General features: G+C 50.6%; 2 protein-coding genes across 2 annotated transcripts in view; both read right to left on the bottom strand.

Annotated features, from left to right (window-relative positions):
* Positions 1-1,286: 1,286 nt before the first annotated feature.
* On the bottom strand, positions 1,287-6,458 carry TMEM88 (transmembrane protein 88). The gene is made up of 2 exons (XM_081887085.1): positions 6,009-6,458; positions 1,287-1,558 (listed from the first exon to the last, which is right to left on the bottom strand). Exons 1-2 carry the CDS (start codon positions 6,282-6,284, stop codon positions 1,292-1,294), a joined length of 543 nt encoding a protein of 180 aa, XP_081743211.1. The 5' UTR covers positions 6,285-6,458; the 3' UTR covers positions 1,287-1,291.
* An 883-nt stretch (positions 6,459-7,341) lies between these two features.
* The window catches only part of KDM6B (lysine demethylase 6B), a 99,405-nt gene continuing 93,543 nt past the window's right edge, over positions 7,342-13,203 (bottom strand). The window contains exons 23-24 of the mRNA XM_081886675.1: positions 12,524-12,694; positions 7,342-9,767 (exon numbers count right to left, since the gene is read on the bottom strand). Coding sequence (XP_081742801.1) covers positions 9,744-9,767; positions 12,524-12,694 — 195 coding nt within the window. The 3' untranslated portion in view covers positions 7,342-9,743. The remainder of the gene's footprint in view (positions 9,768-12,523; positions 12,695-13,203) is intronic.

Raw genomic sequence — 13,203 nt, 5'->3', positions numbered from 1 at the left:
ACGTCAGAGCCCACCCCAGCCATAACAATAAACGCAACCACTCAAAGCTTCGTATCAAAGTTGTAGTCTGCATATTGACAAAACCGTACAAATGAGTTTCGCCCGAATAATTCCCGCCCGCGATAAATGTGTCGCTTGAACAGCGCGCTTATATGCAACTTGTCAAGGGCTCAAGGTGGCTGCGGCTTAGTGTGCATGCGAGGAAGAGGACAGTAGGGCCCCTAACCTTTCTGGAACTCATATCCTGATACTGCTGCAAAAATTATCCCCGGGGACAAATGCAGCCTTCCATCTTCACCCGTTTGTCCAACCACAGAAATCCAAAGGCAAACATGTCCCAGGTAGCAGAGAGTTCCATGGGTTAAAAAAAATACTTGCTAGAGCTATTCTTGCCTTTTCCCACCCACCCCTTTGTGCAGGAGAACACTTTCATATATAGAAAGGGCTAATTCCTTATTTTTTTAAATGCAAAGTTTTGCTTGTGGAGCTCTTCCCGCTTTGTAGGAAACTCTGCAATGGGCCTTCAACTCTCCAGCAGCCCTGTTTGTGTGAACTGAAGGGCAGCTGAGGGGAGAATAGAAACTGAGGACCCCCACCCCACCCTAACACACCGCCGCAAAGTCCTTCACCTCCAGGGTGAATTGTCAGTTTTTCCTCGTCAGCAGCTGGAGAGATGAACCATGTTACAAATTCTCTGCGGGTGTGTTTAGGGCTTTTAATACCGGAAGCCGCTGGGAAATGAGGGTCTGAGTCCATCTTTCCTTATGAGCCAAAGGTTCTTCCTGCAGTTCTTCTGTGCAGGGTCTTTGGAGGCAAGCGGGGCGACGGCTGCCGTTGGGCTCACCTCCTGCTTCCTGGCTTCTCACAGGGATCTGGGGGGCCACTGTGAGAACAAGATGGACTTCCTGGGGCCTGATCCACCTACAGAACTCTGCTTATGTTCTGATGAAGGCTAGACACTGGGATTGATGCTGAAATTGGCCGTCTCCCTTTAGAATCACAGAACCACAGAGTTGAAAAGGGACCCCCATTCCTACATCCCACTGCAATGCAGGAACGACAGCCTTGCCTCTGATGGGATTTTCCGCCTCTCCCTTTGCAACAGTCCTGTGCTCGGTGAGAGCCTGACGCCCCATTGCACATCTCACTGCGGCGACGTATCCCACTCTTGCTGCCGGTCTGAGACAAGTGCGTTCCCTCAAGCTTGCGCGTCCAGATCTTGCCGCTGGTGTTCTGTGCCCTCCCTCCCCACCCACCCCACCCCACCCACTCCCAAACCGCCCCCCCCTCCTCAAACCCAGACTTTCTCCACTGGCTCAAAATCCTGGCTGCAGCAGCACCCGGAGCTGTGATAATGGGACGCGGGCAGGTTCTTGTAGACAGCCTTGCTGTAGGGGACGAGGCAGTAGCCCAGCTGGAGCCTGCGGGCCAGGCGGCAGTAGGCAGCCAGCGCCAAGACCAGGAGGGGTACCAGGAGGGTGAACCCCACCACCAGGAGCGCCACGGAGGAGGCGTCGTTCAGGTGGGCCGTGCAGTAGGGCTCCTGGCTGTGTAAGAACTGCAGGGAGAGAGGGAGAGAAAGCCATGTTAGGAAGAAGCTTGCTGAATCAGGCCTGCGGCCCATCTGGTCAGCACATAGCTGTCAACCGTCCCTTATCTGGCGGGAAACTCCTTTATCCCAGCGCCATGTCCCGCTGCTGTCCCTTATTGATGATGTCCCTTAAATTTCCCAGGTTTCATGCTCGCCCGGCTCGGGAGGGAAACAGCGGCTCGGGGTCCTCCTCCGCACGCGCGAGAGCGCGCACTGGCGCCGTTGTCCTGGCGCGAGGAGTTCCATCAGCCCTTCCCCACCCGGGTGGTGGGGAGAGAGACTCTTGCCCACGCCGCCCGTGAGCCCGGAGGTGACAGCGGTGGTGGCAGCTGAGGAGGCAGCCTGAGGGAGGAGGAAGAGGAGGGAATGGGGAGGGACTCATGCCGGATTGACAGCATCTGTCAATCCTACCAATGCATGCAACTCTTTACAATAGCAAAATCCCTTATTTTAGCTGCTGGTCCCTTGTTTTCGAGGCTGCTGGTCCCTTATGTTCAAATCTGTAAGTTGACAGCTATGGGTCAGCAGCCTGTTCTCACAGCGGCTGACCGGATGCTTGTGGCAAAACTTCAACAGGACCTGAATAGAAGAGCCTTCTCTCTGTCCTGCGGTCCAGCGTGTGGACATGCTTGATGAAGGCGGTTCCTTCATGGCCACAAAGCTCTGTAACGCAGATCAGTTGCCAACCAAGGATGCTGTGGTTCAAGTAAAAGGGGGCATCTCTTCCCAATCTGGCCGTAAAAGCCAGGTAAGGCTGGAGGAAAGGGGTGAGAGGGGCGTCATAAAACGAAGACATTGCATGAGCAGGCTGGGAGGGCCACGCTGCTCACGTTTGCAGGATCAGGCCAAAGGCCCGTCTCGTCCAGCGTCCTGATCTCACAATGGCCAACCAGATGCCTACGAGAAGCCTGGGGGAGGATGGTGAGGGGGCAGAGACGAGGGAAAGGGAGCTGGCTTCTTTCTGAGCAACCAGCTCCTCCCCAAATTTCAGGGTGGGCGCGGAGACCCACACATCCATGCCTGGAATGTGCATCTCGGCCCCCACAAGGTTATCAAAGGCCCTGACCCTGGCATCTGGTTTTTGTCATGGCAAACAGAGCGGGAAGTCTGGACCCAGAGCCCCACTGAATCCTCCCTCCCTATTGATCGCTTCTTTTATTTTGGGGCGTGTGTCTGTGTGTGAGTGTCATTGCTGAGCTCACCCACCACCGCCCATGTTTACAAGCTGCCATACCTAAAATATCGCACCAGCTGCAGGGTTAGACTGCTCTCCTGGTCACACTCGGCTCCCTGTGTGGGCCAGTTCGGCCATGCAAGCACCTCCTGGCCGAGGTGGGCGTAGAGCGAGGTGGTAGAGTCCCGAGGTGGCAGTGGCTGGGCTGTACCACCCCAGGGGGCAAGCGAAGCAATCAAATTTATAAAAACGCTTTGCAAGCCGAAAACGAGCTAAGCATGGCTGGCTGAGATACTTTTTACACCGAGGTGCTAGATGTTTTTAATAGGGAGTTTTAATTGAGTTTCCTCTCCCCGCCCCCGCCCCCGCCGAACAATAAAGGAACTTTTAAGCCAGGGGTCAGCAAACTTTTTCAGCAGGGGGCCGGTCCACTGTCCCTCAGACCTTGTGGGGGGCCGGCCTATATTTTGGAGAAAAATAATAAAACAATGAATTCCTATGCCCCACAAAGAACCCAGAGGTGCATTTTAAATAAAAGCACACATTCTACTCATGTAAAAACACTCTGATTCCTGGATCGTCCAGGGGGCCAATATAGAAGGCGATTGGGCCGGATCTGGCTCCTGAGCCTTAGTTTACCTACCCATGTTTTAAGCTGGCACATGGCCCCCCTTGCCCGCTCAAGTGGTAGAGTCCCACTCTGCTACCACCTCCTTTTGCTGAACGTGGATTACCAAAGTCTGGGAGCACAAAGCCAGCGTCCTCTGCTGTGGTCAGCCTGAGATGGTTGTTGTGCTGGTGTTACAGGCACTCAAGAACCAGCACAGCTCCTACCCACCCGCCTGCTCGGGTTCAGCTTGGGCAGGCCACCCGATTTGAGGTAGGGCTGGCTGTGCCACTGGGGGGGGGGGAAGGCAAGCGCTTTGGGCAACTGGGTTATCAGGCTGCCAACACACTATTAGCATGCTAAAAGGTAAAGGTAAAGGTGCCCCTGCCCGTACGGGTCAGTCTTGCCAGACTCTAGGGTTGTGCGCTCATCTCACTCTATAGGCCGGGGGCCAGCGCTGTCCGGAGACACTTCCGGGTCACGTGGCCAGCGTGACAAAGCTGCATCTGGCAAACCAGCGCAGCACACGGAACACTGTTTACTTTCCCGCTGGTAAGCGGTCCCTATTTATCTACTTGCACCCGGGGGTGCTTTCGAACTGCTAGGTTGGCAGGCGCTGGGACCGAACGACGGGAGCGCACCCCGCCGCGGGGATTCGAACCGCCGACAATGCGATCGGCAAGTCCTAGGCGCTGAGGTTTTACCCACAGCGTCACCCGCATCCCTTCCTATTAGCACACTATCCACATCCAAATAATCCTGGGAACTGTTTTTTACCTCTCACAGAACTTCACTTCCCAGCACCCTTAGTAAACTAGAGTTCCCAGGAACTGTGTGTGTGTAGGATTGTTTGTTTTGCTGCGAGTCCCTTTGGGTTGCAAGATAAAGCGACTAAGCAAATTTAATAAATGATGGCAACGTGTTCTAAATGTGTGCGCAAATGGTTAAGCTTTTTAATTTACGATTTCCCCCAAGGGAGAAGTCTTTGTTGGTCCTTCTGCCTCAAGGGAACTAGGGCGGCTTCGGGGACTGTGAAACCCCTTGATGTTTGTGTGTGCGTGTGTTTTGTGAGCAAGGAGCGTGCATCTCAGATGCGCCACACGTATCTTGGGCAAAAAGGCCATTTCTCCAGGGCAAAACTAAAAAAATCCTGCAAAGCTGCAAATGAGCAGAGCCACATGACACGTTCCAGGAGACTGGAAAGAGGATATCCCTCTGCAATCTCCCAAAGCCCACCACGAGAGGCTTAATCCAAAAGCATTCCAGTGCTGCCCCCCTCCCCGCCTTCAATGCTCCCTTAGGGAAGACCACCCCAGAGCTCCTGCATCTGCCAGGCCAGTACTGGGGCGGGTGAAGGAAGCCTGGTCCCTGCCTCTGGAAGGGCAGCCCAAATTCCAGGCCTTTCCTCCCCCCCTTCCTGAAATCTAGAAAAGATGCCAGCAAGGCCTTACAAATGTAAAAATATGGACACCCAGCAGGGATGGTTGGAAGTGGAAGAGGGAATCTCTGCCCCATAAGGGATTCAGCTTGGCCACTCTGGCCCACTGAGCTCCATGGAGAAGGTGGAGCAGAGGGGCTTGTGCCTGTGACTGCTGGCAAGTCACCTCTCTCCCCGAGCCTCAGTATTCCCAATCTGTAAAATGGGTCCCTGCAGCAACACATAATCTAGAGTATGGAAAGAAGTTTACCAACAGACTTTGGGCCAGTGACAAGCCGGGGAAGAGAACTGAAGCAAAATGGGGGAGAGGAGTTGACCGCCGACTCTGGAAGCAGGCAGAGCAGAAGTGGGGGGACCTGGAGCCCCTCAGACTGCTGAGCTCCAGCCAGCAAGGACAGTGGGCAGTGGGTCTATCAGCACTTGGATAGAGCCTTTCTTGAAAAATAATTCTTAGCCAGGATAAAGAAGGTCAAGCCCTGTTCAGTTTTAGCACAATTCCTACTGCAGGGAGGAGGGAAGGAAAGAGTATTCAGGATGCGGCAAACCCGCTTTGGAGATGCGAAAAGTGTTGCTTTTTCCGCCCGAGGTCACGCCGAGAACATTTTGCCAGGATTTCACAAGCCCAGGAGCTGGAAACACTGCGGAAAACTACAAGCCTTTGCTATTAAGCCCATGCTCCGAAACTTTTAAGTTTGGGGTGGAATTAAGAACAAACGGGCCAAATGATTGCATATCTGGCCTGGAGGTCTCTCTCCCCTGGGCCTGGTTGGGTGTTGTTTTGGATGTGTGCGAGGAAGAGTACCTCTGAGCTTGTGCAGAGTGCATAAGTCCCGTCCCCCCTGCCGCTGCCACCCAATGATCAACAGCTGGACTTGCCCATTGAAAAATACGCTCTGGAATAAATTACAACCCCAATTGAGCCCTGAGAAAGGCATCTCTGTCCACCCTGGCCTTCACCCCAACCCTGCCAAAAAAAGCCCCCACATCTACTACGCAACGCCTCATTCTCTCATCCCCGAAGCATCAAAAGGTCAGGCTATTATTTCGAAGAGCGTTTTGAAGGGTTTACATAGTTTACACCCCAGTTCAGTCCTGCCAATGTCCTCACTTCTGACCCACAGCTCCCCGCTCATCTGCCTGGTCCTGATTCTGTATCGGTGGGAGGGAGGGTTGCCACAGTAAAACGAGGACCACCTACCTTGGAATGGCACAGGAACCCGAACCCCAGCAGCACCCCGGCCGGGAGCAGGATCAGCCCAAATATGACCCCCACGAAGAGGACGTTGAGGCCCCCAACCAGCAGGTTCTGGACTGTGACCAGCACGGCGCACGCCCAGCAGTCCAGAGACCCCCGCAGCTCCAAGGCCCCTTCCCCGCCGTAGGGAGGGGGCGGCAGCGGGGAGACCCCCGCCCCACTCTCGTGTTCCAGGGACCCCGACACGGCTTTCTGCGAGCGAGTGTCCAGGCCCATCATCTCAGGCTGCGGATCCCTAACTCTTCCAACGCTGTTCAGAGCAGAGACGCTCCTGCCTCGCCGCTTGGCTCAACAAATTATCTCGTATCCTTTATAGGCTTCCCCATCCATCTCCACCCCCTTTCAGCTGCCGGGGCTGGCCTCCACCTCTCCTGGATAATGTAGGAATGCAGACACACACACACACACAGAGCGCAAGTGCCCATCAAACACGCCACCTCCCAAACTGGTCCAACCAAGTGATGCTTGGCTTGTTGCACCATTCCCAGAGGGTGTGGGGGGGAAGGGGTCTCCCTGGGCTCAAATTCCTGGGATGTTTCTCTTTCCAGAGACCCACCCACCCCCATATATGCCTCCCCCTTCGTGGTCCATGCCTGCTAAGTCCCAGGCCCAGACCATGCTTGTAAAAGGAGGAAAAAAAAGATTTGGTGCACAAATCGTAAACACAGCGGAGACGGTGGTACCACGAGGCTGCGCTGGGGTGCCAAGAAAAGGCAGATTTGACCCAGGGATGGGAGGTCCATCTCCTGCACAAGCACCTTTCAAAACAAACAGGCGCTGTGCAAGAGCTGTGGCCTGCCTGTTTGTCTCAAGAGGGGCTTTTGCAGGAGAAGGTTCATTGGGGCGCTGGTTCGTGGCATCTCGGTGCTCAGAGCGAGAGGGCACCATTGGTTTGCCGCTGGAGCCGTATTGGGACAAAACAATGTCCACCAATTGAGGATGCAGAGCGTAGCCATAATGGCCAGTAGCCATCGATAGCCCTCTCCTCCGCGAATTCGTCCAATTCGCTTTTAAATCCCTTCGAGTCTGTTGCCGTCATTGCTTCCCACGGAAGCGAGTTCCCGCAGCTTAACTGGGACAAGAACGACGGCTTTATATCGCGTACCTTTCCTAGTAAAAAATCATTCCGCCCTTCCCCAAGCAATGAAGAAAAACAAAGAGAGAGAGAGAGGCTTGTTTTAATGACTGGGCAAGAGATTTGATGTATTGAGCACACCAGATGCGAGCTTTCCGTATATCCAGGTTGGGGAAATGAAGGAAGACAGAAGGCGGCTGGTTTCTTTTTTTATCTCTGTGAGTTAATTTAATTATTTATTTTTTTTACATTTACAAAATAAGATTTGCTTTCTCCTTGTCCCCCTACAGTACGATAAGAATCAATTTATGTGAGAGTGAGTTTTCTCAGAGAAGCGAGATTGTTCATCTGCTTTTTTTTTCAGTGTGTGTCTGTGTGTGAGTGATTGGTGAGGGTGGGGTGGGGGGTGGGGGAAATCTGGAACTAAAAAAAAGTGCAGGTTTTTTTTTTCCCCAGAAGGAAGGAAGAGATTTCCTTCCTTCTGTAGGGTGGGGTGAGATTCTTCCATTTAAAAAAATAAAATAAAAGGGAAGGGGAATCAACAGATGAACCAGGAGCAGGCTTTTATTTCCCCACTCCAAACCCCACCCACCCCACCCCCATGAGAAAACAAGAGCACCATGTCAAGGAAAAAACATCAATAGACAGAAAAAAAAAATATCTGAAAGAACATGTTAAGTAATTCAATAAAAAATTCCAGAGAGGAGCCAAACAAAAAAATACCTGGAACAACAAAAGGAGACACTTTTTTTCTTTTTTAAAAAAGAAACAGGTACAACAACATTGTAAAAAGTTAAAAATAAAAAAAGAGGCTGGATCAAACCCCAAAAGAGGACCAATAAATAGAGAGATCATTACCAAAAAAAAAAAAAAAAAAGGAGAGACGTATAAATTAAAAAAGAGAGAAAGAAAGAACATTTACAAACTGCAAAACAATTTTTTTGAGGCATGGAGGTACAATTATTATTATTTTTTAAAAAAGAAAGAAAGAAAAATGACCCCAAATCTGAGACGGTTTCTGTCTTCTTCTTTTTCAAATGGATCTGGGAGTTGTAACTGTAGAGTCAAAAGGGCAGAGAATTGGAGGAGGAAGGGGGGCCAATGAATTCAGCCAAGGAATATATATATATATATATATATTTATATATCTTGAGTTAAGGTTAAACGGATTTTATCAGCTGAAGAGGAGGCGTTAAGGGTCAGAGTTAAGGGTCAGCCATAGCTAGGCAGGCAGAGGGCAGAGTTAAGGGGTCCTTGTTAGATTGCCAACCGCACCCCACCCTTTGCCCCCCACAAAAATGGCATAGGGAATTGGGGACTGGGGCAATGGCAACACCTAGGGATAGGGGGATAGAAATCAGCTCCCCCCCTCCCCTTTCGTGAAAAAGGAAAAAAAAAATCTCCCATCTACCCGTGTGTCTTGATTTGGGGTGAGCACCACACCCTCCGCACGGGGTTATTGTTTCCACCATATCCCAATCTCCTTTCGCACGAGGGCTTCCTCCGTCCCGCTTGCTCCTCGCGCAAAAAAACTCGTATATTTTTTATTTTTATTTTTTTTGTCTCGTTTTCTGTATTTTGTTTTTTTAAAAGCAGTTTCTAATACAAACCAGGAATTTTTTTTTTCCTTCTTATATTTATATATATATATAATATATATAAAAGGATGTAAGAAATCAAAATGTCCATCAGAATAATTAAAAACCACACGCGGGGAAAAATTCGCCAACCCTCCCCGGCTCCCCCCCCTCCAATATATATAAATCAATGTACACTCTCCCCCCCCACCGCCCCGCCCTATCCCGATGAGAAGTTCACCCATAGAGAACTGAACCCATAAAAGTCCTGTGTTAAGAAACCCGTATTAATTTTTCTTTTTCATTTTTTTTTTTTGCTTGCTTCCATTTCCCAAACTCTCTCTTTTTTTTCCCTTTAAATTTCTGCGAAGAAAAACGTAATCGAAAGGAAAGGAAAAAAACCAAAACAAAACCAGGCACCCCCAAATTTCGACAGCAGTCTCTCTTTCTCTCTCGTTTTCCGCTTGCTGGCATTCCACCCCGGCGAGAGAGACGGAAATTAATGCTCTTGAGAAGAAGGGAACGCTTTCACAAACCCCTCTCGATCTGTTCATAGAAGCTCCCCGAAACCACCGCACCCCAATTCTTGTCCATGCGGGACGAATCCAGAGGCACAGTGGAATTTCGCCATCGATTTCGCTGCTCCATTCCGTTTGCTCTTTGAATTTTTTTGAGTATTTCTTTTTAAAGTTCAGGGGTTTCCCCCCTGCTTTTTTAATACAAAATCAGCACCACCCAGGAAAAAAAACAACCAAAAACGAGAAAAGGTTCGTTCTGAAGAATAAATTAAAAAAAGGGGTCCGTCAGAAGAACGCCCCAGGTCACGACGCTTCTGCAATCTGCCCCCCCGGCTCAGGGCCGGTTTGAGTTGAGAAGGGCGGGTGGAGATCAGAGGCTCAGCTGCTATTGGAGGGAGAGGGCGGAGGGCAGACCATAGCAACCCCCCAACCCCACGCGAGCGGGCGGGGGGGGGGCGAGCTAGCATGTAGAGACGGCCCAGACATCCGTGTCCAGGCGTGGTATGGCTCATCTGGAACTGGGCGGCGCAGACTGCAGGAGAAAAGGGGAGAGAGAAAAAACCTACAATCAGCAGCCTGCCTTCCAAATCGTAGCGCCGTAAAGTTGGAAGGAACCCTTGGGGTCATCTAGTCCAACCCCCTGCAGCAATTCAGGAATCCGTCCTCCATGTGACAGCCCTTTCAATATTTGAAGATGGCTATTGTATCTCCCTAGCAGTTCGAAAGCACATCAAAGTGCAAGTAGATAAATAGGTACCACTCCGGCGGGAAGGTAAACGGCGTTTCCATGTGCTGCTCTGGTTCACCAGAAGCGGCTTAGTCATGCTGGCCACATGACCCGGAAGCTGTACTCCCAATAAAGCGAGATGAGCGCCGCAACCCCAGAGACGGCCACGACTGGACCTAATAGTCAGGGTTCCCTTTACCTTTACCTATCCGATCTCCCATTTCCCAGGCTAAACATGCCCTGCTCCCGCAAAAGGCTTGGTTTCCAGACCAGTCTTGGTCGCCATTTCCTCTGCACACCTTCCAGCTTGTCAATATCCTTTTTAAACCGGGGTGCCCAGAATTAAACACAGTTTTCCAGGTGGGGTCTGACCAAGGCAGAATAGAGCGGGACTATGGCTTCCCTTGAAGTCGCTGGGAGAGATCATCAGGGGGTTTGGGCTGGGTGTCCATCAATATGCGGATGGTACCCAGCTCTACCTCTCTTTCAAATCGGAACCAGTGAAGGTCCTGTGTGAGTGTCTGGAGGCGGTTGGAGGATGGACGGCGGTTAATGGATTGAGGTTGAATCCTGACAAGATAGAAGTACTGTTTTGGGGGGACAGGAGGCGGGCAGGTGTGGAGGACTCCCTGGTCCTGAATGGGGCAACTGTGCCCCTGAAGGACTAGGTGCGCAGCCTGGGAGTCATTTTGGACTCACCGCTGTCCATGGAGGCGCAGGTCAGTTCTGTGTCGAGGGCAGCTGTCTACCAGCTCCATCTGGTACGCAGGATGAGATCCTCCCTGCCCGCGGACTGTCTCGCCAGAGTGGTGCATGCTCTGGTTATCTCCCGCTTGGACAGCTGCTATGCGCTCTATGTGGGGCTACCTTTGAAGGTGACCCAGAAACTACAACTAATCCAGAATGCGGCAGCAAGACTGGTGACTGGGAGCAGCCGCCAAGAGCAAATAACACCGGTCCAGAAAGACCTACATTGGCTCCCAGTACGTTTCCGAGCACAATTCAAAGTGCTGACCTTGAAAGCCCTAAATGGCCTCGGTCCAGTATACTTGAAGGAGCATCTCCACCCCCATTGTTCAGCCCAGACACTGAGGTCCAGTGCTGAGGGCCTTCTGGCGGTTCCCTCATTGCGAGAAGCAAAGCTACAGGGAACCAGGAAGAGGGCCTTCTCAGTGGTGGCACCCTCCCTGTGGAACTCCCTCCCATCAGATGTCAAAGAGATAAACAACTACCTGACATTTAGAAGGCATCTGAAGGTGTCCCTCACACCCACCCTAAGTTTGTGCATCAGGTTATTCCTGCTTAACTGCGGAACCTGACATTTGTCCCTGTCGAGGTGCATTTTGCTACTTTGGGTCCAGTTCTCCAATCTGTCCCAGTCACCTCGAATCCTGATTCTTTCTCCTGCTGTTTCTTCAGCCCGGTTCCCCACCTGGGCAACACCAACATGGGAACAGAAGCAGAGCCTAGCCCAGGATCCTGTTCTCACACTGGCCGGCCAGATGCCTATTATTCAGCAGCATCCCAGCACAAGAGCCCTCTCCCCTCTTGCTGTTTCCATCAACTGGCACTCAGAAGCATTGCCTCCAACTGTGGAGACACAGCATAGCCATTGGGCCTGCTAGCCACCGATTCTCTTCTCCTTCACGAGTTTGTCTAGTATTCTTTTAAAGGCATCCAAAGTTGGTGGCCATTCCTGCTGGAGGGTGTTCCACTGGTTAACTGAAGGAGGACTTTCTGAATCTTCCAACATTCAGTTTTGTTGAATGCCCGTGAGTTTTGAGGTTACGGGGGGGGGGGGGGACTTGGTAGAAACGACTTCACTGCTAACAGAAACTGGGTTTTTGTGTTGTATCCAGTTTTCCTCTTAGAGATCTGTTAAATATAATTTATAATAACAATCAGTAATCCTCAGAGAGCCATTTTGGGAGGACACTAGAGTTGATTGAACACGGAGATGACTGGCAGAATCCGAGACCAGGGAGAAGAGTTGGCGGAAGAAGATTGGAGGAAATTTAAAATTTATTTACAGAAACATTGTAAAATTTTTGAATGTTGATGGCATTGATTTGAACTGAAGGGGTTCTAGCAATAAGGTTAAGATTGGATTCATGATAGAGAAATAGATAAATTAAATAGGATTGATGAATTTGCTGAATCAAATTTCAAAAGGGATACAAAAAAGGGAGATGTGAGGAAGTCAGGAAAATAAGTTAATCAAAGATGAGAGATTAAAAAAGAGGGATTTTTCTTTTTTTCCTTTTTTCTTGTATGTGTTCTTTTTTCTTTTTATCTTTATCTTTTTTATGTTTAATGTCTCTATTTTTGTATTTTGTGATTTTGTATTTCTGTGTTTTTGTATTTTTCTAAATTTTTTATTCCTAAAATTTAATAAAATACTATTTAAAAAAAAATAGAGTTGATTGAACAGCTCTGAAGTGCCTTGAAGAGCCTTGGTGGCGTTTCCCTTTCCTGCCACTTGGCGGCGCCCTCCTCTAGGCTTTACCAAATCTGCGAGCCCGTGGGGCCTGCCTCTCCTCCTTCCCCAGACACATACTCACCAGGGTGAAGCTGTCATAGATGTGGATCAGTTCTTCCGTCTTGTATTGCTCAAGCACCACCACGCCGTGGAGGGAGGAGCTCCGCTTGCGGGCGCAGGCCTCACAGTGCACCAGGTACGTGTTTTTGCCCCCGTTTTCGCTCGTCACGAAAAGGATGTTGAAGACCTCCACCTGCGGGGAGCACACGGGGAATCAGCGACTGTCGCAACGGGACGTGGCCTTTGTCTCTACCCTCCTGCTCAGCTGTAAGCAGATTAGCCCCCTGAGGCTCAGCCCCACCTATAACCCCTCCAAATTTCACCCAGGTCTGCTCCCCACACCCTCAGCTACTAGGTCTCCTTTAATTGCATGGCAGATCATCTCCTCCTGCTGCATCTCAAAATCCAAACTCAGAAGTTCTGCTCTTCCTTTAAATGCCGTATTTTTCGCTCTGTAAGACGCACCAGACCACAAGACGCACCTAGTTTTTGGAGGAGGAAAACAAGGAAAAAAATATTCTGAATCTCAGAAGCCAGAAGAGCAAGAGGGATCGCTGCGCAGTGAAAGCAGCAATCCCTCTTGCTGTTCTGGCTTCTGGGATAGCTGCGCAGCCTGCATTCACTCCATAAGACGCACACACATTTCCCCTTGCTTTTTAGGAGGGGAAAAGTGAGTCTTATAGAGCAAAAAATACGGTATAA

The sequence above is a fragment of the Podarcis melisellensis genome (genome assembly GCF_964234715.1).
Source record: "Podarcis melisellensis genome assembly, chromosome: 13".
Taxonomy (NCBI): Eukaryota; Metazoa; Chordata; class Lepidosauria; order Squamata; family Lacertidae; genus Podarcis; species Podarcis melisellensis.
The sequence above is the reverse complement of the archived record's forward strand: the minus strand, read 5'-3'. Positions and strand labels throughout refer to the sequence as shown.